The sequence below is a fragment of the Hyperoodon ampullatus genome (genome assembly GCF_949752795.1).
Source record: "Hyperoodon ampullatus genome assembly, chromosome: 6".
NCBI lineage: Eukaryota > Metazoa > Chordata > Mammalia > Artiodactyla > Ziphiidae > Hyperoodon > Hyperoodon ampullatus.
Window position 1 is genome coordinate 11901035 of NC_136919.1, and position 25821 is coordinate 11926855.

The 25821-nt window shown below is 48.0% G+C and overlaps 1 protein-coding gene across 4 annotated transcripts in view; it reads left to right on the forward strand.

Annotated features, from left to right (window-relative positions):
* The window catches only part of DENND1A (DENN domain containing 1A), a gene marked incomplete at both ends in the record, with an annotated part of 539637 nt that overhangs the window by 474808 nt on the left and 39008 nt on the right, over positions 1 to 25821 (forward strand). For all 4 annotated transcript variants that reach the window (XM_079705783.1, XM_079705782.1, XM_079705784.1 and 1 more), the window contains 4 exons: positions 603 to 643; positions 3001 to 3072; positions 4292 to 4348; positions 12761 to 12892. In XM_079705783.1, the coding sequence (XP_079561909.1) occupies positions 603 to 643; positions 3001 to 3072; positions 4292 to 4348; positions 12761 to 12892 (302 nt within the window). The remainder of the gene's footprint in view (positions 1 to 602; positions 644 to 3000; positions 3073 to 4291; positions 4349 to 12760; positions 12893 to 25821) is intronic.

Consider the following 25821-nt stretch of genomic DNA (forward strand, 5'->3'; position numbering starts at 1 on the left):
CAGCAGTGTGCTTACACTGGACACACGGCCCTGTGGTTCCTGCCCTGGCGTGGCTCACAGAACTTTAGAGAACACGGACCTCTGAATGGGTGTTACCTATTCTAGAAGTCTGTTGAGAGGAAGGAGTAAGAGAAACTTACAGAGGAAATGACTGAGCTGGTCCCTGAGCCTGCGCAGCAGAGAGAGCAGGGAACGGTGGCCAGGCAAGGGGAACAGCATTTGCGAGGGCATGGACGGCTTGGAGGAGGTGTGGCCGGGGAGCCTGAGGTTGTGCAGGATGGTAGCACAGGATGGAGAGGCAGAGGGTGGGTAGTGCCAAGACAGGACAGGGCAGGGGTGCTAAGGGGCCCGACCTCTATCCAGTAGGCAAGGAGGAGGATTTGGGTTTGTACTCGGGGCACTGATAGGATCAGATCTCACTTTGAGAAAGAAAGAAAACCTGTGGCAGCAGCTCCTTCAGGGAGTGGTGCATGGGAGCCTCCACATGATTCTCCAGATTTTGAACTTTCCAAGTCCTGCATGCTGAAAGCAACTTGAGGAACTCCTGAGGGCATACACATGGCTTCTTTAAATACCAGCTTCTCCGCTTCTTCCTTCCCCAGGGAGCGATAAACTGTACCACCAGTGGCTCTCCACAGTCCGGGTAAGTGTCACCCCCGCAGAGCCACCTGGGCCCCTCCTTAGCCTCCTGGCAGCCCTCCTCTTCCCCTGCCACCCACCAGGCTGTCATTCGGCTCAGAGCACTCTGTTCTCCCAGCTGAAGATGCTTTTGTTTGTAAAGCCAGGCCGTTCTCGGGCCAAGGATGAGACTGTCCAAAGCCATCCCTCGGTGAGGATGATGAGAGCCAGGAGAAGCTTCCCTGTCTCAGGAAGCAGGCCAAGGCGTGCTGAAAGGATGTTGCCATCTTAGAGCATTTTGCGGGGTCTCCTTCTAGGGCCAGCCCAATTGGGAACTCTTCATGGGAAAACCAAAAATTCGTCCCTCTTGCTGCTCTGAATATGTTTCACTGCAAAGGCTCCTGTGAGGATGGAAAACGCACCCCTGAGAGTTTTCATCCCTTCGCTGTTGCTGTGAACAGTTTTTTATTGTGTTGGAAGCCAGGTGCTTAGGGCTCTTCAGAAGCCACTGAAGAATTCAGATGCTTGCCTTTCCTTTACGTGGGTTCATTAGTGAGTGTGTACCAAAGGGCTTCTGTGTGCCGGGCGCCACGCTGGGTGCTGGGGAGACAGTGCAGAGCAGGACGCAGGCCCGGCCCTGAGGGAGCTCCCGGCCTTACTGGGGAGGCAGGCACGTAGACAGGCAGCTCCGACAGAGTGTGACAAGTGTTCTCTCCTGCTTGTGGGCCAAGTGCGCTGCTGCCAAGGCAGGTCCCTTGGAAGTGGCTGCAGTGGGCCGAGAGTAAGCAATTCCTCAATGAAAGGCTTCTTTTGTTCTTCTCGTATGGCCAAACACGGCACTTGGCAAATCACAGACAAGCAGTAAGGACTTGTTGATTGATTGATAAAGGGAGTTTTAATACTCTAAAGGACCATTGAAATAGGATACTGAGTAATTTTGGAAAGCAGTGTGGAATATATGAGTGGGTGAAAATTTCCTGTTGTCCTACAACAGAGAATGCTTTCCAGGTCAAATTTTGAAGTTTTTAATTAAAGCTCAAATTTTCTAATACAAGCAGTTACCAAAAATTGTGCTAAAAGTTAATCCTAATAATTACATAGCGTATCTTACTCTGTTGTATACGCACTGGATCAGGTCTCTCTCTCCATTCAGATCAGTTGGAATTACCACAGATCTGATTATGTGATGCATTTGGTTAAAAATCTTCTGGAGTGTGGGCTCCTTGCGCTGGCCCTCCGTGCGCTGACCCTACCTGGCTCTCAGCCCCACCTGCCAGTCCTCCCGTGATGCACGGCCCTTGTTACTCACGGAACACACCATGGCTTTGCAGCTTCTGCACTTCTTTATGTGCTGTTTCCTGTCCCTAGAATGTTCTTATCCTTCCTCTCCCCACCACGAGCTCCTACTCATCCTTCATGGACCAGATATTTCATCCTCTAAAGCCTCCTCCGCCCTTCCACACAGTGAGCTGCCCCCACCCTCCTTGTGCACACGGCCAGTGCGGCTCTCACCATCTTGGGTTGCACTTGTTTACCCCCCAGACTGGAGGCCTTTGAAGGCAGAGACCGGTCCTCCGGTGGCTCGGTACCCTCAGAGCCTAAGCCAGGACGTCCCCACAGTGAGCCCTCACAAAACGTCTAGAGCCTGTGCGCTTCGTACACATTCGTTGCCTCCTCTGTGTACTGGGAAAGCCTTCCCTCCTCCTTTTACCCCCCTGCTCTCCTGAAAAAACAGAGCCAGAGAATCGGTATGTTGGATTTATACTAAAGTATAAACAATGAACATCTATGGCTATTCATTCTTTCCCTTTGTCAAGATGTACATGTTAGGGAGGCAGCCTACCAGAGTGATTTTTAAAAAACAACACAGAAAACCAGGGTGAGGAAAGAAGGGCTCATGGCTTAAGGTAGCCACAGTAGCCAGATAACCTTGCCTAAGTGGGCCCCCAGTTTCCTGCCCTGGCTCGTGTTAGTTAGTTAGAGTCCATTGTTATTAAACTTACCTTAATGTTGTCCATGGTAACTGGAATTTCTTGAGAAGCTGCACATTACTCTGAGGAAACCTTTGCCTCAGAGAGCCTGTGGTGAGCTTTCCTCCCAGCCAGCAGACAGGTGCCAAGCAAAATACTGAGCCTGGGGTCTCCCCGCTCAGCTAGTTTATCGCCATCCTCATTCCCCACCCGCTCCCGTACCCCCCCCCCAGAGGGATTCCGCCATGGCCGTAACTTAATTGCCCGGGACCAGTCACCATCTAGGGCTGTTTCTCTAATTAAGTTACACACTTATGAAATGTGGCTTAACTTGATTAAAGAGAAGAGGTCTTTGTTGGTGTTGGCCTACTATATCTTCAGTCCAAATTGCTAACTGGCATTTTTATTACAGAAAGGAAGTGGAGCAATTCTGAATACTGTAAAAACGAAAGCAAACCCAGCCATGAAGACTGTCTATAAGTTCGTAAGTACTGGTCTTGGTCTCAGGATCCAAACAAATCTGTTCCTTAGCATGACGAAACTCTTAAATAGACCTGATCCTATGCTGCAGAAATGATTCGGGGGCTGCTGTGTTATTTCCTAAAGCTCTCAATGCTCTTAGAATTATTTGGCGTTGATGTTTTATGACCAGGTCAGTGACATTTTTAATTTAAAATGTTTCTACACACAGTTGCTGCAATAGAGAAATGGGAGGCTACTGGTTTTAGCTTTTAAAATGTAGACAGGGTGGCTAAAATTCAGGCTGCTCCACGCCTGCATCCCTGAGAACCAGAGGTGGTGGTCTGTCAGGTGTTGTGGCAGACCTTTCCTACACGTATCCTTGTTATAATGTTAGAATAAAGCAGCTCCTTTACAGGTTACTGAAGAGTGCTCCTGGTGGGACACACCCCGAATTTTTGTCCCAAATTCTTCATCATCTCTCTCATCACTGCCGTGTAGGAAATGCATTGTTTGTGAAACTCGTGCCCACAGCAGAGTGAAAATAAGAGAACACACCAGTTCCCGATGCTCCATCTTTTACGGGCCTCAAGTACTTTTTCTCATGATTTCTCTTGCTTGCTAATTTGACTCTGAGCCACTTAACTGGGGTGGTTTTGTTTTATTTCCATTTTTAATTTTGTTAGTCCTTTCTGTGCTTAAGTTGTAGCTATTTTAATGGGGCGGGTGGCTGCCAAGAGAACCACGCAGGTCTTAGAATGACAGAAAATAAAAGCCAGGGTGTCTGCCGAAATGAGATTTAAGAAATGGCACCAGAGAAACCCAGCGATGTGTCTGTTCAGCCTGGGCAGAAAATTGGTCCTGAGGCCCTGCCCTGGTGAAGTGTAATAGATATTCTGAATCTTGCAGCTGAAGAAGCTTCTGCTCTCCTCTTACTGGTAGCTGTCACCAGGCTGCGGAGATAAATAATTACAGAGAGCAGAAGAAGGGCTTCGGAGGGGAAAAAAAAATCAGTCCCATCAAAATGCAGAAAATAAAATCTCTGTAGCCTCTTTAAGGGATTTTTTTTTTAACCTTTCAACATTGTATTTGTTTTCATAGCCATTATGTTTTCAACTTGATGATCCCATTTTTCCTTCCTTTTTCTAGTAATCAGAGAAGGTGATTCACGATGGACTGAAATCAAGCATAGTCCCTGCTGGAAACAGAGAGGGAATCTTAACTTAAATTAATTTTTCATGCAGGCAAAAGATCATGCAAAAATGGGAATAAAAGAGGTGAAAAACCGCTTGAAGCAAAAGGTACTTGAAGTTCTTATTCAAAATGTATAAGCACCATGTATGAAATGCGTGGCCACAAAAAAGTACGATGTGATCAATAGAGGCTGTTTGATACAGTGTTGTTAGCACACTTCAAAATGCATTACCAGCTGTCCGGGAGTTTTCACACTGTTATAAATATTCACAGACAAAAAACTGTCTTCAAATAACATTAAGACTGGCTTAAACCCACAAAGGCAAGCAAGTTCAGAGTTACCACTGTCAGTCTGTCCCCTGCCCACCCCACCGGGCCTGAGCTTCACCAGGGTCCATACAAATAGGCTCGGCCTCCCCATCCCGGCACCACCACCTCCTACAGCTGACCTCTGCCCTGGGGCTGATTGTAACCAAAACCAAGAAGCATCTCCAGGGAAATGACTGCCATGGTTCTGGCATGCACGCGGCCACCACACAGAACAGGGCACAGAGGGTGGGTTTGAGGAGGACACTTCGGGCTCTGCTCACAGTTCACGTGTGAGACTCAGAGGGGCAGGGAGAGGCTCTGACTGTCTTCTCGGACCATCAGTAAAATCGTATAAAATCATACAAACTACATCCTGACTAAGAGTCCCCCTACCTGGTTCTCTGGACTTGTACAGAGAGGTTCATAGAACAGAGAGGGCATCTTTATATTGTTATGAATATCATCATCATTAATAGCATTGCCAACCTTCGTTAAGCACTTTCTAAGGATGGTCCAGGCCAGGAGCTTTCACATTTAATCCATAGAACAACACTGGGGGGTATTATTCTCATTACATGTGTAAGGGGACCACGGTTCAAAGGTGGAGTAATTTGCCCAAGGTCATGCTGTTCGAGCCTGGCAGAGCCGAGATTCGAGTCCAGATCCATCTACCTCAGTGTTTGCTCTTACCACTATAGTATTTCATACTGCCTTCCTGAAACAAGTGTTTTGTTTTCCAAAAGGTGTTTGAGATCACTTATTTCATTATTCCCACACCCCCGAAATTCACCAGGCTATTAAGGGCCTTCGTCTATCTCGGCAGTTTTTTAAAAATTGAAAGCAGTTTCAATTTTAGGAAGTCAGAAAGGACCTCTCATTAACTTGAAACGGTCAAAGGAATTGATTCCTTAACTTAAATTGCAAAATAATTTGTTCTGACTAAGATTCAAATGCTTAGTTTCAGCTGAGGGTGAATTTTTAGCAGCTGAGATTCAAGTCCTGAAATTAAAATCTTGCTAATGTAAATTCACATAGACCTTAACTGTGGTCTGTTGCACCCCGCCAGAGGCTGGCAGGTGGAATTCTTTACTCGGATGTTATTTAAGTCCCTAAATATACCTTTTTATCTCCTATCCCAGTCACATGTAACTGAATTGGACTGCTGATATAAAATGGAGGGGCAGGGAGGGCGGAGCTCTCAGCAGGTTTTCCCTCCTTGATAACTGCATCGGGCTAGTATTAGAATATTACCTGAAGTAAGCAAAGAAAGGGTCCCTCCTCAAGCAGAGGACACATGTGCCTCCTTGGTCAGATCCGCTCTCTGCAGGCCATTGCCTCCCTCCTCGCATCGGGCCTTAAGAAAATCCCCTTTTTATGATGCGTACCATTTCTGCAGATAACCAGTTAAGCTCCAGTTTTTGATGTTCAAAGGTTCACTTAAACAATCTAGATCACTCTCCTTCATGCCATCTCCCTTTCCTTTCCTTGATGGTATCTGAGGCAGAGCCTTTTCTCCCCTTCTCCTCTTCCCCCTGCCAGTCTTTTCAAGAATAGCTTCAGGAGATAATGTTCTATAGAGAGTGTCAGTACATTTCAGGTGACACAAATGGTGAAGGCATTTCATAGAAATGTGGCTTGTCACCATCGGGCTGTTGACAGATCTATTAGTGCACCCTTTTCAATTTTCACTTTTCCCCCCCTTCGGTTTTACAGATTTCTTCAGACTTGATATTTTGCAGTTGTTCTTGGAAGAGCTATTTTGTAATTGAAACTCTAGCATTGTTTAGGACAGATGGGACCAGGTCTTCCACGGTGCTGCAGCTCCCTTTCCTGAGCTAATTTAGGATTTGGCTTTGTCTGACCTCTCAGTGCGGCAGAAAATATTTCCTTGGCTTTTTTGTTCCTCTCTGCTCCTTCCCCTTTACGTGGCAACATATCTGTGTGGCTCCCTAGATGCGTCCAATACAGACATCTCAAGTTTGGTTTCTGCTATGAAATTGAGGCAATTCCCAACAAAGACCCAATTTTCAAATGTACTGGGTTGCCACCTGGCCTCCTCTAACTCTGCATAGCAATGGTGACCCCTCAGGTATAATCAAGAACCCAACCTTGCCCTCTTCACTCTCGCCTTGGGTTTGAATTGCAAATAGAAAATGTGGGGCTGACCTGTGGAGAGGTCACCATGGTGTGTGGAGGGTCCATCTCTAATATGACTGAGCAGGGCCCCTTCTCCATCCCTCGTTCATTTGTGCTGCAGACTTTCAAAGCATCTGAAAGAGGCGCTTTCAGGGTATCCGTGTGACCATTGGCAAATAATTGTTAATAGAGACTGTAGTGTGGCTTTATTCCATACCTGCTCTGCTTCGGCCCAACAACAAAAAAAGAAGGAGGGATAACACATTTCTCTGGATAAATGGAACAAGGTGGTCAAGTTCTTCTATAGCTTGGCCTTCTTTGAAGTTTAACTTGCTCAAAATTAGGAAGAAGAAGAAATGGCAAAGAATGCTACCCAGCCGTCGTTTTCTAAAGGGAGAATGCAGTGCTTTTGTCCAGAGCACCTCCCTGCCAGAGCTGGCCTGCAGGAGGATGCTGTGTGGCTGGGCTTGCAGCTCTCAACAAATCGCATTCTATTGCAGCGCCGTACGCAGCTGGCACCAGAATGCCCTGTTTTAAAAGCGGTGGCTGCACACACATTCTTTCTCACCTACCGGAAACGTTAAGATATTTACGTAAGGTTGTCATTCTTTTGCCTGTTGGGGAACCCCTAAAAAATTATCTTTTTTCTTCAGTATCAAAATCAAAATGACTGAATCAACTGTGTCCATTTCACAGCCCCCTTTTTTTTTTTGGCCGCACCACACAGCTTGCAGTATCTCAGCTGCCGGACCAGGGATTGAACCCGGGCCACAGCAGTGAAAGGGCCGACTGAGTCTTAACCATTGGACCACCAGGCAATTCCCTCACAGCCCTTTTTAAACCTTTGATCTTTTAGAGATAAATTGAGCTTGTTGATTTAGAGTCTGTGTGATTGAAAGGAGCAAACTCACAGTTGGGTTAGTGAAGGCTTGAGTTTCTGGCTAAACATTTCCTAGTGTATTGAAGAGAGTGAGGAAGCACGTGCAGGGCAGGGAGATCCCAGTAGGCTCTCGTAGAACGGACGTTTTCACACCGTGTCACACAACTGTCAGCTCCCTGTCTCTGCTGCAACCTCAATCACAGACATTCCAACTCTGGATACTATTTCGATATCAATATTCATATTGTAATTTGCATTTGCTGTGGTGTGAAGTAGACTGGAAAAGGAGGGCACTGCACAAATCCGAACATGGAGACCAGCAAGCTGAGTCAGAGATGGGAGGCCTCGGCCTCACACCCACAGGAGGCTTTAAAGCTCCCCCCTGCAATGTGGAGTGGTGTTTAGGCTTCTGAGGCAGATGGCTGAACCGAGTTTAGTGCTGGTTGTGTAGGATATTAACTGTGTGACCTTGAGTAAGTTGCTAGACCTCTCTGAACTTAGTTTTTCTCATTTGTAAAGTAGGGGAAATACAGATTTTTACTGGATTGTTTTAAGGATTAGAAGAGGTAATGGATTTAAACAGCAACACATAGTAGCCACTCGGCAAATGGGAGTTACCATCCCATCTGTCCTCTCACATCCCACACCTGGAGCAACCAGTCTGCCCACATACCTGTGGACACAAACCCTGAGAACATGGCTGGCGTGGGATCCTCTCCCTTTTGGTCCTCCACACACAGAGTAGTCTTCCAGGCACCCTGCTCCCTACCTCCCCTGGGCCAGGAATGTTCTCCTGGAACCTCTGCCTCATGAAGTCACATCCTCAGCTCCTTCACCCCAGCTCCCACCCAAGGCCACACAGAGCCCCCTTCCTTCTCTGAATTCCTGCCTCCAGGCTTCTCCTGGGGACTGTGGCCCTGCCTTCTCCGCAGACAGGTGGAAATTAGATCCCAGTCATGATTTTTTATTCCAGCTTGGAGAAGGTGATACGAATCGGATTATTTTCTGACTCCTTTGCTTTACCGAGGGATGGGAACTAATAGTGTCCCAGCTCAGCCGAGCTGTGGAGGCTCCTGGGAAGAAATCGGCCGCCCTGCAGTGGCCTCTGATCTGCAGCTCTGTCTAGTGTCTTCCTCCTGTGTGACTCTTCAGGAAGGAACAGATTTACCCTTCCCACCAGATTCACGATTTTGGCGGTTTTTTTAATGACATTTTGAACATTTACAAATGAAAAACATGTTTATTGGAGAAAATTCAACAAATCAGGCAAGCAAACAGAAAATAACCTCATTTTATAACCTGCATTTTCACTAACTGTATCCTGACCATTTCTCAGACCACTAAATGTTTCCTTCACATGTTGTTGTTTTAAATGGCTACATATAATTTTATCTGATGGACATACATACATTCATTAATCCCATTATTGGACACTTTAGTTCCCATTTTTTTCTAGGCAAACGTCCTCATAGGTAAATCCATGCGGAAATTCTTTATTTTTCATCCAGATAAATTTCTGGAAGTGGAGTTAGTGGGCCAAAGGCCGTTTACCTCTTTTAGGGTTTTGATAGGAATTGCAGTTTGTGTTCCCACCAGAAGGGTATGAGAGTGCCCGTTCTCCCATACTCTTTGCTGATGGCATCTTAGTTAATTCTTAGAACACAATTTCTTTAATTGTGAGTACCAGGAGTTGTGGTTTTGGATCCCTACAGTGTGTAAGGTCTCTACTGATACCTACAGTAGAGGATGTAAACGGGCCCTATTTCTTTCCTGACTAGGGGTCCTCCCGCCCTGCTCTCTAGGACCCTGGGAGGAAGCAGCTGTCCTTCCCCAGGTGGAGGAAATAGTGAAGAAGTTAACAGACTGGTGGGGCGAGCCACAGGACTTTGTAAGAAGCCTTGGGCACCTTTGGCTCTTGTAACTAAAGAAAATTAGCGTGCAGCACTGCTTACTGATGCACAAGCACGTGTGTATATTGGACACATTTGGCTTCCAAATGTTCAATTCAACAAAGATTCGTCAGAAAGCATGTACTATATTCCAGGCTCTGGGGCAGAGAACCCAAGCCCCAAGGCATTCAGTCTATAGGGATAAGATAAGTGCGCAGATAGCACACAGCACGGCAGCTTAGGATCAGTGTGACAAAGGGGTTTCTGAGGACGAGGTCACACCTGATGATTTGTTGAGCACCTTCTCAACTCAATACCTTCTCTTGTGCTATTGTCATGGGTCGATATGGTATAAATGCCAGAAATCACATTGCTCTGGGCTCCTCCACTTTCTAGCCGTGTAGCCTTGGGTAACTTGCCCTCTCTGAGCCCTGTTTCGTCACCTATAAAAGAGCGATAATCCTGTTTACCTTGTGGTTCTTCTGGAAACTAAGTGTGATCGTGAAGGTCAAGGGTCTGGAGAAGTGACTTCAAGTAGTAGACACTCAGCACAAGGAAGCTCTTCCTTTTAGATGGTGCTTTTTCCATTTTGCAGGGAATAAGGCTCTAACGTTCAATTTGTGCAGGACTGACATTTTTCAACGCTGCCTCACATCTCATCTCATTTAACCCATTCTCATAGTAGCTTTGAAGTTCTCCAAGCAGATGGTGTCCGTTGCAAAAATAAAGAAATAGGTGCAGAGAGGTTGAGTGAATTGGAAAGATCAGACAGCTAGTTAATGGTAAAAACAAAACCTAAGAAATTTTTACTTAAAATTTTAACTTAAAAACTTAAACTAAGACATTTTCCCCAAAACTACCACAGACATTTTAAAAAATAGTTATCATCTTATAGTTTTCATTACTATCAATATTTTCTTTCTAGATTACCCTACTGCTTCATGTCTTTATTTTTTTCCCCAACCAATCACACACACATGCAATATTTTTCCTGAACTTAAAGTGAATTTTTTTTTTTTTTTTTTTTTTTGCTGTTTGGCTTTACTCAACCTCTTATGTCTGTCCTCTCGGTAACCCCACTGGACCCAAAATGCCTCTTTTGCCCTTTGTTACTTTCTGACACAGAAGGAGCCCCTCCCTGTCTTTGTTCCACTTGACCTGAGCACCTTAGGGCAGCCCCTTTCCAAGAAAGCTGTTTCTAATTGGCTGGCGGCAACTTCTCTCATCACTGTGCCTCAGCCAGGCTAAGACGCGGGGTCCACTTGATGCAAGCCCTCCCCGCAAAACCAAGAGGTCACCATTTCCCTGTGTTGTTACCAAGCAGTGCAGAGACTCAGCTGGGTGTGTGGAGTTGAGCATATAGAGAAGAGGGGTGGGGGATGGTCCCTATTGTTTATTTATTTTTATCATTAAAGTGTAGTTGATTTACTCCCTGTAGTTTATTGAATACCTTATTAGTAGGTACTCAGTTATTATTATTGAGTCCTGTATATAGGACACTACTGAGTAAAAATGTTCAAGACACGTATGTTGCTTAATCTCCTTTACTCCTCATAGCTGCCATAGCTCCATTTTACAGATGAGGAGACTAAGGCTCAAAGATGTTACATGTGGGGGCCTCCCTGGTGGCGCAGTGGTTGGGAGTCCACCTGCCGATGCAGGGGGCGCGGGTTCGTGCCCCGGTCTGGGGGGATCCCACGTGCCCCGGAGCGGCTGGGCCCGTGAGCCATGGCCACTGAGCCTGCGCGTCCGGAGCCTGTGCTCCGCAGCAGGAGAGGCCACAGCAGTGAGAGGCCCGCGTACCGCACAAAAAAAAAAAAAAAAAAAAAAAAAAGATGTTACATGTGTTTCTTCCTTAATGCATTATTATTTAGTAAGGGATCACTTTCCTCCATGTGTCACCGTTCTCTCTATTTGACTGAGTAATTGTCTTTTATGTGCAGAATTTAATGAGTACTAAGGGTGTGTGTTTTGTTGACAAAAATATGTATTTGTTTTTGCAATGAAAATAATTGGAAACTGTATTTATTATTTTATTCTAGCTGTTATTTTTACTTAGAAAAAAACAATGATTTAAATGTTTTTTACTTGTACATTTAATCTCTGCCTTGCTTAAATGAAGATTTAAGCAACTTTCATGAATAAACCATATGATCCATATTGCACAACTCGGCACCATCCATGTCCCAAAGAACCCATGGGTATAGTCAGCTGCCAGCGTTAGGCAAAGGAGCCATTACCTGCCTTTTGCACGTTGGGATTTTTCTTTACCTTAAAATTTGACTTCATTCATCACAAGCACAAATTAAATGTAAATTTCTGATTTAAAAAAAATGACATTGGCTCCCTAAATACTCTCCAGGTCATAGAATCCTAACTTAGACTTCAGTCTCTGCCAGAAAGACTAGGGCTAAGAAAGAGGGAGCAGAAACACATCGTTTTCACAAACAGTAACATCATCAGTAAACAAATGTGGAGAAAATGTCCACACTCACAAATAATCAAAGTAATGCAAATTAAAACAACAATGAGTTCTAATTTTTCACCTCTTAAATTAGCAATACATTTTTAAAACGATGAGGCTAACACGCACGGTAAAACTGATAACACATCCATTGCTGGTAGTTGGTGTAAATTGGAAAGCAGTTTGGTAGAATGAATAAAAAGCCTTAAAAATGTTTATATCTTTTGATCAAGCAGTTTCATTCCTAGGGATTTCTGTAAAAGAAATAATACAAAAGAAAGAAAGACTGCAGTGTTTATCACTGATGTTTAGAAAGTTTAAAAAAAAATTAGGAACAATCTAAATGCCCAATAGTAGTAAGAACGGTTTATTAAATTATTGAGTATCTTCTCAGTGAAATATTATGCATCCATTAATTATCATTCTAATGACTATGGAGCACCATGAATTTGCTTATAGTAGAAAAAAACAGAATGTAAAATTGTGCACGAGCTATGATTGCAAGTAATTTTTAAATGTCTGCATGTGGACAGAGTGAATATTTAAAAATTAAAATAACCATGTAAGGTAGTAGGATGAAACATTCCCCCACACACACTATTGTGAATTATTATGTTATCTTTGTAATTTAATATGCATGATTTTGGTTTCTCTACTCCTTAAAAGTCAAAGGGCCAAGTTAGCCTTCCGTTTCCTCCATCTTTAGCAGGGGGATAGGCTCAGAATGTCCCAGAGGGAGTTCCCTGGCAGGCCTCTTAGCGATGGGGTTGGATGGAGCCCCTGTGCTCGTGGCAGCGGTCATGACCCTGACACCAACTCCCGACCGGGCTTCTCTCTGCAGGACATCACTGAGAATGGCTGTGTCCCCACCACAGAAGAGCAGCTGCCAAAGACTGCGCCGTCCCCACTGGTGGAGGCCAAGGACCCCAAGTTCCGAGAAGACCGGAGGCCAATCACAGTCCACTTTGGACAGGTATGTACCCTGGCCCTTCCATCTGGGCTTTTTGTTATGTTTCAGCAGACGACATAGCACATGTAACAGTTTTTCATTTCGGCTCTCTCTGGCAAAACAAAACAACTCCATGGAGTTTTGCACGTCTCAAAGGTTCGCTTGGTGCAAACATGTTTCAAAAAGGTGAATTTTCAGAAATTTTGAGGAGACAGCATGGCTCTGGTCATAAACCAGCTGAACTGTTGAATGAAGTCATTAAATGCAGCTGCTGCCTCCCCACTCCAAGGCACTCCGTTTAAGGTGCCTCTGTTAGCTAAGCATCTCATTAGAACACTTTAGCATCCCAGGCCCTTCTTTGCACCTTCAAATAAAAGGTAACAAGCAAAGTCTTAAAAAAAATCAATTAGGAGTTCTTTATTAATGTACTTCCTGAAAATCAATTCTGGGTGTCGTGCTTCTCAGAGTAAACACTCACGCTACGTTTCTCGTGATCCGATTCTGTAACCAACTGTTTTCGACCTGAGCGTTTAAAAATTGTCCAGTTGTTTGATTTTTTTCTCTTAAGTAAAACATATAGAAACTGAACATTTTCTTATCCGTCTCCTATCAGTGGTTATATTTTTGGTTGAAAAAGGTTGTATACCCTCCTCTACTCTTGAATTAACTCTCTTGATTAGCAAAAGTCATAATTCTTTTATTTGTGAGAAATGGCTCTGTTAGCAAGCTATGACTGTAACAAGAATTTGCAAGGTTATTCATTCTTAAATCACCTGATTCTTGAACCATGTATTAGATGAAGCATGATTAAAATAATCTTCATGGTTTTATCTTAAATATGATGCTATTTTATCACCTTAATGATCTAGAAGCATGCATTTAAAACGTTCCTGCTTTTAGCAGACATTTATCAAGTGCCTGCTATGTACCAGGCTTTGAGCTCTTTAGAAATGAAGGGAACTAATGAAATTGTTGCTGTGGGTTATTATCGTGAGGGATGAGTTTGTTGAAACATAAGAATCTTCCTCTGTAATCGATATTTTTGGATAATACATTCATACGTCTTAAACTTGGGGACATCCATCCCCCTTTTCTGATTTTACACTTAAAAGGGATGTTATAAAAATTGAAATGTAGCACAAGAAAGAAACGTCCACAGGGCAGTGCTCACCTGATTAATGATTATCTTCAAATTGCGTCAGTGTTTGCACCCCTGAGGAGCTGCCTCCTCCTGGGGCTCAGGCCCTGCTGGAGAAATCTGCGCCCCAGTTCCCTGGCTGTGTTTGCTGAAAGCACAGCCTCGGTCGTCGCCAGCATGGCATTCCAGAGCCAGCTTCCTGCTTTCCTTTGTCCTCATTCCTGCACACACTAACCTTCCCATGAAAAGAGCCCCTCTCTGGAGTTTGGAGCCCATTACAGAGAAAGAGGGGGCGGGGGGGAGGGATTTCATGGTGTTAAACATTCCGTTTTCGAAACACAAAAAAGGAGGCCCTATTTGAAATGGAGAAAGACCTTCTTTCCGTTTCAGCGAGAAGTAGAGATGCTTTAATGTCATTCCCAGCTAAATGCAGAATAAGAGCGTGTGTGCGTACGGGTGGGGGATAAACAATTAAAAAAGCCACCCCAAACTCTGTTGAAATAAGAGCTGTCTGTGCCTTCACAGGTCTGTAAACTGGAGAGGATGAAAGTGGCTTTTTTTCCCCAGTTTGTCACTTCCCTCACGTGGCTGCCAGCATTATGCAAGTGTACAGGAAGGCAGGGTTTTTTTAATGCATGCATGCGGATTAAGGTCAAGCCCCAAGTATCAGCCATGCAGCGGGCTCTCCCTTACAGCTGCAGCCGCAGAGCCTACCCACAGCCGCGAGATGCCTTAATTGAGACGTGCTGTCAAAGTGACAAACACATTTGCATACAGTCTACACTCTATTTATTTTCTCTGGAAAGGTCTACAGTCTGCTGTTGGTTGAACATTCTTAATCAGTTTGCTGTAAGTGAACTGCCAGCCAGCTCACTTGTGCCGGCCGCTTCTTCATTAGGTGACAGATTAGCTGCAGGGGGGATGGGCCACAGAAACCGCAGACCTCTTTCTTTTAACTCTTTCCAGCTTTGCCCTGGTACTAGCTTGTCCTTCAGTCCTTCCCTGGGCGCCTGCTTTGATGGGCCATTGACCGGAACACGCAGCGTTTCTAGAGCACCTACTACCGGCAGACATGAGTTTTAGGGGCTAGGTATTCTCAAAGAAGTCCTTCGAGTTCCATTTCAGAATTTTTTGCCACACTCTCCTCTGTACTCCATCTGTACCATTTTTTTTACTTGTTATTTTTCTTTAAACAGACTCCAACCTGACATTTATACCAACTTTACCCTCATCTTATGCAATGATTGTTGGTAAAACCACAGTTTGATGTACTGGTCCAGGTTTTTTCAAAGGTGTATCCAAAAAAAATTTTTTAAGTGTCCATCCATGTATCACCTAAACTACTCATGTAGCCCCAACAGTACATATTCTCCTCTTGGAAAACATGTGTCATCTCTGCCATAGTCCTTTGAGGAAGGGATCATTAGCTGTATTTTATGGACCCAGAGCCAGAGCTCAGGGACCTTCCCAGGGCCACATTGCCAGCACAGAAACCCAGGACAGTTCAACTTCAGAACCCATTTCAGGTCCGTCACCAAGCAGAGACATCAGCTTCTGTTTGAAATGTCTAGTAAGACTAATGTGTCCTGGAAAAATAACTTAAGCTAGCCAGACAGTGCACACTAACCTCAGCAAGACCCTTGCCTTGAGTCTGTGTTCCTATGGATTTCATTCTTTAAGAACAGTTAGCTTTCCACTGGGGGCAGAGACTGTTGAGATCTTTATTACATTAATCCCTCCACCTTGCAAAGCTAGTGCCCATGGAGCCAGCCAGGGGACTCCATGAAGACGTTTGGCAGGGTGGCAGGGAGCCCGGGGGAGGCCTTTACAGACCCCCTGGGGGAGACAAGGTGCTCTCTTGCCTCTGCTGCACCAGAGCTTCCTCTTTCAAGGCTATGACCATTCCTCCCTTTAATTCTGCATCTATTCATCCATGTATTGAGACCTACCATGTGCTTAAAAAAAAAAAAAAAAAGTACTTGTGGGGTGTTATAAGGGTGACAGAACAGCAAGTGGACAGCCCAACTCAGAGTGATGAGGACAGTGAGAGAGGTTAGCTCAGGGCACTCTGAGGGCCCCATGGGGGCAGCCTCTTCACCTGCAGGACCACCGTCTGTAGACCTAAGCTGAACCCTGTAACTAAAAGATATTTTGTCAACAAACTGAACTCACTAGCATTTCATTTGTTTTCTAAAGCAGACATACGTAACGCCCCTCAGAGCTCATCATGAGCCATGTCAATAGTTCCAGACAAGGGCAAATAAAGGGGTTTTTAGTTGGCCTCTACATCCTTATCATGTCTGATTTCTTTAAAGAGTTCAAAAGTCTTTGACTTGAGGGACTTCCCTGGTGGTCCAGTGGTTAAGACTCTGCACTCCCAGTGCAGGGGGCCCAGGTTTGATCCCTGGTCAGAGAACTAGATCCCACATGTCACAACTAAAGATCCCACATGCTACAACTAAAAGATCCTGCATGCTGCAACTAAGACCCGGTGCAGCCAAATAAATAAATAAATAAAATATATATATTTTTTAAAAGTCTCTGACTTGAGAATACCTATTCCTACCTTGGAAAATGTTTAGGTTTAGGGAGGCTATAAATAGCTTTTCTTTGTTATTTTTTTTTAGCGGTGTTTTTGGTTTTTTTTAATTTTATTTATTTTTGGGTGCGTTGGGTCTTCGTTGCTGCACGCGGGCTTTCTCTAGTTGCGGTGAGTGGGGCTACTCTTGGTTGCTAATGTGTTTGGGCTTCCCATTGTGGTGGCTTCTCTTGTTGTGGAGCACGAGCTCTAGGTGCACGGGCTTCAGTAGCTGCGGCGCTCGCGGGCTCTAGAGCGCAGGCTCAGTAGTTGTGGCACACGGGCTTAGTTGCTCCGTGGCATGTGGGATCTTCCCGGACCAGGGATCGAACCCATGTCCCCTGCATTGGCAGGTGGATTCTTAACCACCGCCCCACCAGGGAAGCCCCCTATAAATAACTATTTTTATTCTCCCAAGTTCAGAATCAAATGAGAAATAAGGCCCAGGAGACAGTCAAATGAGATAAAAATGCCAGCTTTTTTACCAGAAAGCTAAAAGGAGAATACTGCTTTAGACCTGAGGCCAAATGGGCTTGCTGAAACCTCACCTCCAAATTGAAAAGACTGAGCTACTCCCCACAGGAGTCATGGACAATTGCAGGCAGCACCCAGGGTGCCTGTGGACCGACCGCTGGGCGGGGGCGGGGGCACCGGGAGCACAGAGCATGCTCAGTTCCTTCTCCCAAACTCAGAGGGAAGCACTCCTCCTCCTCTGGGCAGCCGAGAGCAAGAGGGCGCAGAGAGAAGCTAAGGGCTCCCCCACGCTTTTCTCTCCTGGGCAGAGAAGTGGACATTCTTTTCTGTGGCTGGGGAAGGAGTGAGGAAGCCCTGCCCTCCCCAGCAGGGTCTGGGCGCCCCTCAGCCAGACATCTTGGCTTGACCCTTCCCCATCTGAGAAATCAGAAGAGGCAGCACCCCCATGGAAACTGCTCTGCCCCCTGCGTTTACTAAGTGGACAGGCCAGGCGCTTTCACTTCTGTACTCATTTAATCGAATCGACATTAGCCGGTAAGGAAGAAGGCCTCATATCCATTGTACGGCGGGGGAAACAGGCCCAGAGGACTTTTACTTGAATTAGGAGCTAATTCATACTCCACCAGCAGCAGCACCCCTGCTTCTCTCGGCTGAGTGCAGCTCTCCCTCCCTGGCTTGAGGAACTGGACTGGCAGCGGCACCCAGTGACACTGGATTCTAGTCCCACACACGTGCTGCCATATGCTGTGGGCCTCGGCCAGGGACTGGGCCTTCTCAGGAGGTGGGAGGACAGGGCAAACCCACTCCAAGGCCGCCTTCGTTGTGTTCCCCCCCACCCCAGTTGATCCTACAGACAAAGTAATTGCCTGCCTTCCAATCTGCTAGATTCCAAAAAGTGTGCATTGAAAAGTGTCCATTCTCCTGGTTGAGCACAACTCTCTAAACCTCTTTAACATAAAGGCTGAAAAGCCAGTTAAACCAAAGCTCAAACTAAGCACCACCAGGCTTCCAGAGACCTGGGACGGAGTGGTTTGGATACACCCCCAGAAGCAGCTCTTGGAATGCGGTTGCCTGCTTATCTGTGCATACGGAGAGTTCTGGCTTTATAAGCATGAGCTGGGTCACTTAGTGCCAGTTTCATGCTGCTTTGGAGAAGCTGCCCAGCCAGCGAATGCCTTCTCAGCACCCTCAGCTCTGAGCGCCCTGAGAAACCCCTTCTGTCTCAACGAGTCTGGAAGTCACACACGATTCCCTTCAACTCAGCCGTTGCCTCCCAAACACCTCGGACAGATGTTCGCATGTTTCCAGACACCTCACGCCACAGGCCTGCAGTCTGAATGTGCACTCGCGCCACATTCACCCTCCTCCCCCATCTCCCACCACAGCGAGGTCCATCCACAAGCCCAGGTCCACTCCCCAGCCCCCAGAACCTCTCCCTTCTGCCCTCTGCCACTGCCCAGCCCCTCTCCTCTCCAGCGCCTCTGTGACAGCTTTGGTTCAGGCTGCATTATCACTCCCCTGGACCGCTCCAGAGCTTCCTAACTGGCCTCCGGGCCTCCAGGCTCCCCCGCACTGCATCCCCCACACAGCCTCACACACAAGTGGCCGTGGCACCTCCCTGCTCCCCGTCTCCCCTGAAGATTCCACCTTCACCCTTGGCAGAGCCCGCGAGGCCCGGGGTGATCTGCCTGTCTGCCCTCAGAGCATGTCCCTTTGGTAAATCCTCCCAACTGATTTGGTTGCTCCTGTCTTTGTGCTGCCCCAGAACTTGGTACATGCAGTGCATCTCACGCAGCCTTGTAATGAATTATACCTTTAGGCCCATGAGAATGTGAGCCTGGAACATCCACCATAGGGCTTGGCACTGACCTGGCAGTCAGTAGATGTCTTGGGGTTTTATGATTGATGTGGATTTTCAAATTGATTAATAATTGATTGATTATTGTTTAAGTACTTGTTGTGTGTCCAGGTTATTTGGTTTTATTTCCGTTGCTATGCTTGTAATTCCATTCATTTGAAAAAGGAAAATGAATGTTCCATTAGTGGTCAAAAACTACATCCAAATCACCTTCCATAAATAAGGGTTCTGTTTCCAAGTAGAAACAGATTTGTATTATAGGAATTTAGATCCTGTCTCATTCTACTTTGTGTTTTTATGAGCTCCTAAGGTCTAGTCCTAAATGCCCCAGGAACGGAGGGAAGGGGAGAGAGGCGAGCAATGGGACACCCCCAGACTTCCAGGATGGGTCGACCTGGAAAGGAAGAAAGCTGGGGAGAGAGCAGGCAAGGGAAGGAAAGGCCCGGTGTCCCTTGAATTCTATCAAAAAAGCAAAGATTTTATCTGTAAAAGAGACTGAGCTGTATAACCAAATGCAAAGTATGAACTTGGGTTTTTTTTTTTAAAGCTTCCAAGATATTCTTGGGCAAGTTAGAAGATCTGAGGATGGGCTGGGATGTTAGGTGATATGTTAGAGCTATTGTTGATGTCATGGTTTTTAGGGGCTTATCTTTATGCCTCAGGGGTACACACTGCAGTATTTAGGTGATGTCTGAAACTTGCTTTCAAATGGTATGGCCAGAAAATTACACACATGCACAGGCACGCACATACGTAACAGCCATTCACAGAGAGAGAAAGCAAATACAGCCCCCATCCCCCCAAGTATGTAGCTGCTGAAAGGCAGAGGCTGATCAGCTGATGAAAGCAGTGTGGTTGAGGGTAAAGCACAGATTTTAGCATCAGGCAGCTGTGGACTTAAATTTCAGTTCTGGCACTAACAAGCTGGTAACCTTCACTACGTAACTTAACCTTAGTGAAATCAGTTTTCTCAGCTTTAGGGTGGGGATAATAATACTCACGTCATAGATCTTTATAAGGATTGAGTGAGGTACTGTCTGTCTGGATCAGATTAGATCCTGTCTCATTCTACTTTGTGTTTTTATGAGCTCCTAAGGTCTAGTCCTAAATGCCCCAGGAACGGAGGGAAGGGGAGAGAGGCGAGCAATGGGACACCCCCAGACTTCCAGGATGGGTCGACCTGGAAAGGAAGAAAGCTGGGGAGAGAGCACACACGGGCGCTTGGTAAAGATCAGTCTCTTTCTCCAGTGGAGCAAAAGCAGAGCCAGATGTCAGTCACCCACTGACATGGCCTCCCAGTCAGCCTGTCTTCCCAGCGCCCATCATACCGCAGCTCTCAGAACACACACCTCTCAGTGGCAGCCCCCCTACACGTGCACACGTGTAACTGACCCTCGTGTCTACAGCTCTTGTGGGAAAGTCAACACCTAAACCGAGGAGGGCTGGCATCATGGGGCAGGGGGAGAGGCGCTGGGGGTATGGCAGGGAGGTGGTGCCCAAGTCTGACTCACACACGTGAGGGGAAGGGGCTGGGGGCAGGTTGGGGCACCAGGCGTGAGTGAGCAGGTGAGTGTCGTGGTCTGCCATCCAGAGTCATTTTCTTGGCCTAACTTATCAGCTGTGCCTTCACAGGCCACAAGGCAGAGCTCTCTGCACGATGCTCCTTCAAACCCTATTGTTTTCAAATCGTATCTCCCCCTTTTCCGTTGCCCCTTTTTCCACTCTTTCAACCTGATTTTTGCGTGAGAAAGCGAGCACGACTGGGGTGGCCTCCCACTCCATTCCCTCCAGCTCCCGCGTGCCGTCTACAGGGTGACCAGCAGGCAGCTCTGCCTTCAGTGCAGGCTGGTGGCTGTGCAGAGTTGTTCTGACTCATGCCCTGCCATTGCCGAAGCGTTGTGGTCCCTAACTGGTCGTGGGTTTGTCAGGTCTTCTGGCGAGGGTGGCTGGCTGGGCCTGTCTTTCCATGTGGCCTCACTTTCTCATCGCCCAGGTAGCCCAGAGACAGCTTTCTGATGCCAGGTTAACAAGGCCAGGCTTTGCTCCACAGAGCAGACATGTTCTATTTCAAGAGGAAAAACTTGCCGGTCAAAAAAGAGAAATCAGATTCTGGAAGTTCATAAGGACTGGGTTGAAAATCCAGGCGATTTCTGATTAAGCGTGTGTTGTGGCCTTCTCAGCTAGGACGCCACACGTAGCTCAGGGGCTCCTGATGTGCCGTGGAAGGGCTGAGAAACGTCAGCGGCCGAATGAAAATCCAGGTTCAAAATAGCAATTTGCTTTCTAAGCTCCACCACCTGACCTCCATTCAGCACAAGTTGAGGAGGACTGCAAAGGGCCGAGGACCATAGTCGCCCCCCTCCTGCTAGGTCTTGGGCACTTTCACAGCAGTTTGAGCACGTCTTACGGTCGAAGGGCAGTGAGGGATGGGAGGGGAGGGGGCCCCTGAGGCTGAATTGCTCACCACATGCCAGGCGCCGTGCTGAGACCTGGAAAAGGGGGTCTGTGTTCCAACTCCAGTTCCCACGAGTTAGTCCACTGAGTCCTTTTAACCAGCCTACTGGGTCTCAGGTATCATCTCCTCTTGCAGAGGAGACAGGCTCAGAGAGACTGGGGGCTTAGCCAAGGTTTACAGCTCAGAAGCAACAGTCAGGATTCAAAGCCATGTTGTCTATTACTAGACCTCAGGTTCACGCTCCAGCTCTGTGCTAAGAACATGGCAGTTTCCTGCTGAGTTTGTAGTGATGGGGCCAGTGCAGCAGCCTCGGCAGGTGGCCCAGGATCCCAGGATGCTGGACCACAGGTAAGGCCTTGTTCCTGGTTTCCTTCCAGATCCCAGGCCTTCCTTAATATTTCTGGGCCTCGGTTGGCACCAAGACAAGAAAGTTAGTATTCTACACCCAGCGTAGACTCTGCACACCAAACCCATCACTAGACACCAGAGGCAGGCTGGGTGCTCTCTTCATATGTGTGAGGGATTAGAATGCAGGATAGAAACTGGGCATGTGTAGGAGTTAGTATTGGGGGTGTCAGGGGCCAGCCCAGCCCCCAGAGACCAGGGGCAGGGCTTATACTGGGAATCTCCATCAGTTAGGTTACTTTGGATTGCAAGAGACAAAAAAAGAAAAATTGTTCATTCATACCAGCTTCAAGTATGACTTGATCCAGGCATTAAATCACGTCCATCAGACCCAGTTTTTTGCTGCATTCTCCCAGCTTGGCCTCCTCTGCTGGTACCATTCTCAGGGACGCTTTCCCTGGCTGCAGCAGCTCCAGGCTGTATCCTTCCGGGGGCGAGACCAGCAGGAGGGTGTCACTTCCTAGTGACTGCCACACGAGGCGTGGGTTCGCTCATTGAACCAACTTTGATCATATGCCTGTCTTAGAACCCATCATTGTGGCCAAGGGTTTTCTGTTGGCCACGAGTAAGGCTCTACCTGAAACACATACCTAAGCAGTACAGGAGGGGTAGTTCCTGGAAAGGAAATCAGGGGGCTATTATCAAAAGAAGGGAAAACATTAAATTGATAAATGTGCACAGAAGCCAAACAGGAGACATTGTCCCAGGCCCTTGTCCTCTTATCTGATGGCAGAGAAAGGTTCACACCCAGAGTGGTGGGGATCTTGAAATCAAGAGTATACATGGTGGAGGGCCAAGGTCAGAGGTCACCCAGGGCACCAGATAGAGAGGGGACAGGTGAGTGCACGGCAGGGAGGTACGAATCCGGGCTTGCAGGTTGCAGAGGTGGGCACAGTTGCCTGTGACAGCTTCTGGGGAGCGGAGTGTGCCAAGTCAGCTGCAACCCAGGGCCCAGAGGTGGAGAAAGAGCCAAGAACCTAGGCCACTTGTTCAGCAGATAATCATGGATACCTATTCTGTGCCACATCTGTGAAAACAGGGTGACGATCGCAAGGCCCCTGCCTTCAGGGAGACCACGGTGTCACAGTGAGTGGTTCAGCTTCATCCTGGTGCACAGAATCCATCTGGTGGTTTTGAAAGGCACAGACCTGTGCTGTATGATCATGCCACAGAGCATCTCGAAGTCCCTTTTCGTTTGTTTTAAACTCCAACCAGTTTGGTCCTCGGGGTGATTCCCCACCAGCGTGCTCAGGAGGTGCCCATCACCTCATCACTGCTGACTTGCTGGAGATCACTGCAGGGTAGATGCAGCGTTTAACTACTGCCCTTGCTCTCCGTCAGCTTCACGGACTAGGCAGAGAGCTCACTGTCCTCGTTGAGGTGGGAGCAGCCTCTCCAGGCCGTGTCTCAGACACCTGATGATGGTTCTGAACCTGGGAGACCAAACAGAGCTGCTGTTCTAGCCTGTTCTGGGGTGGGGTGGCACCTGACTTCGGGTGGAGCTCCCTGCCCCCGCTTGCCTCATGGCTTTCTCTGGCTGGTTGCAGTAGAGAATCCTTGCCTTCTAAAGCACTCCTTTGGCCCAAGGTAGAGTCTCCAGAAAGGTCCAAGTAAAATACACTGAGGCATGGAAATTGGGCTGGCCGGCAGGAGGCTGGTGGATGGATGAAGTGTCGAGTCCAGCAGGGCAGGAGGTCTGAACTGGTCTTTGGTCCTCCTTCCCTTGTACAGAGCTCTTCCCCAGCTCTGGCCTGTCCCCTCTGACTCTCCACTCAGTGGGGAGCTCGGCTACCCCTGTGGTTTCCAGCACCACCTTTGCTCTGGCAGCTCCAGTGTCCACTTTTCATGCTGCAATGTCTTAGTCTGTCCTTGGCCTTCCCCAGACTTGCCCCACCCCAGTTGCCCTTGGATGTCAGCCCCACCGCACCCGTACGTCCCTCATATTCCTGGGGTCACCCGTCGCTCTCCTCCACTGGTCTGTGAGGCACAAGGGGGCATCAGAAAACATCAGCAGGTAGTGAGACAGGAGGGCCCGTCAGCCCTCCGCAATGTGGGTCCCTCTCCAGGATTCTCTCCCCGGGGCACAGACTTGCTGGATGATCAGGAGAATTTGCCCAGCCCCCAGGGCCCCCTCCCAGCCCCCTGCCCACGGCTGGGCCTGCTGGGCTGGAGGTACGTGCAATCCTTGACATCTGGCCAGTTCCTTCTCACCCTGTGAGACTCTGCTAAGTGTCCTCACCCCAGGCAGAGTCCCTTCCTCTCCTCTAGTGCCCAGCACAATTCCGTGTTCACTCCTTCACCAGCTCTTCATGGGCGTCTGCTCCAGGCCAGGCCTCGTGCTGGGCGCTGGGGGAACCCAGAGATGCATGCGCTCCTACTGTCTCCAGTGCCAGGAATGGCCTTCCTCTTCTGCTCCAGCTGACAAAATGCCATCAACCTTTCAGGGCCCGCTCAAGCGCCTCTTGCCCCACGGGCCCTCCCTGACTCCTCCAAGCAGAGCCATCCGTCCCTGCTCTGGGCCAGCACTGTCCTGCGCCTGACACACTGTCCCCAGACAGGGAGAGTGTCAGCCTCATCTCCGTGACCTTAGCACCCTTGCAGGGCCTGGTGCAGATGGGTTGCCCAGTGAGTCTGGGGAGTGACCGAGTGGTGAGCGGTGAATACACGGAAGGCGGTGGGTCGTGGGGGGTGAGGGCAGCTCTGTGCACTCCCCATGCCCTCGAGCCACCAGTCAGTTCAGAGCAGGAGAAATCAAAAAAGGGAGGTGGCTCTTGGTCTGCAGGCCTGAGTTCACTTGAGGACCCCTGCGTGCGGTGTCATGTGTGCGTGACAGGCCTCCTGCGTCCCCCAAGCCTGTCTCCGTTCCGCAGTGTGACAGCAGGGTCTCTTTGCCAGAGGACTGACCAGAGCCTAAAAACAGCATTTCTTTTAAGGTCTGTGCGGAATGCAGCTCCCTGCCAGGGAGAGATTGAGCCCAGCGGGACAAGAGCAGGAAATCTGATTCAGCGAGACCAGAGGAGGCATTTTCTCAGATTAGAATTCTATGTGCCAAAGGTGGAGAGTTTATCCCAGTAGGGAAGGGGAAATAAAACATAAAATATTGAAAATAAATTCTGTCCCACAAGCACGATCCTCCAGGAGAATCAACTCAGTGTCGCTGCCGGTGTGGGGAGTCCCCGCCCTGTGGCCACGGGAGCGCTGTGGCCACGGGAGCGCTGTGCCCGGAGCTGCCTGTCACATTGTCCCCCATCCATCCCTGAGCCCTGCTGTGGACGAGGTGAATGATTAACCGGGCCGTGCCTGGGGGAAGGGGTGTCAAGGGCTACCTGAGAAGTGGCAGGCTGAGGAGGGTCGGATGGGTCGGGTCAGTTTTCAGTCTCATGCAAACCCCTCCACAAGTATCATCTCACTGCATCTTCTCAACAGCCCTGTGAGACTGATACAGTTATTATTATCCCGAGAAAGCTGATGCTCAGAGAAGTTAAGCAACTTGCCCAAGGTCACACAGTAAGTGGCAGAGCAAGATTTCCAAACCAGGTCTACCTGATGCTGGACCCCAGGCCCTCCCCTCACTGTACCCCTCTCATCGAGCCTTCTGCCTCAGTTCCTTCTGGTTCCTGGGGTATCTGGTTGTGGCTGCCAGTGGTTTGGGGCACGCTTAGACTCCAGCAGTGCGGCTTAGGGTGGCTAGGGAGGTCAAGGTCACTGTTCTGCTTCTCCCCCACTCCTGGCTAAGGTTGATGGCTACTTCCTGGATTTGAGACTTTGCTTTCCTCCCCAGAGTAAACCTAACAGAGCCCTGGATTCCTTAACACAGGGGTAAGAACAACAGTGGTGCTACCCTTCTGAGTGCCTGCTGGGCGCTCTGCAGTATGCTCAGCAGGTGTTTGCATTTTCTCACGTTATCTTCCCCAGACTGATGCAGGAGGGACCACGAGTGCCCCACTTTTCACTAGGGTCCAGCCCTAATCCCCTGGCTGGTAGGATGGATTCAGGTTCAAAACCCTGTCTTCTTCCATCATACCGCCCAGCTCACCTGACCTGG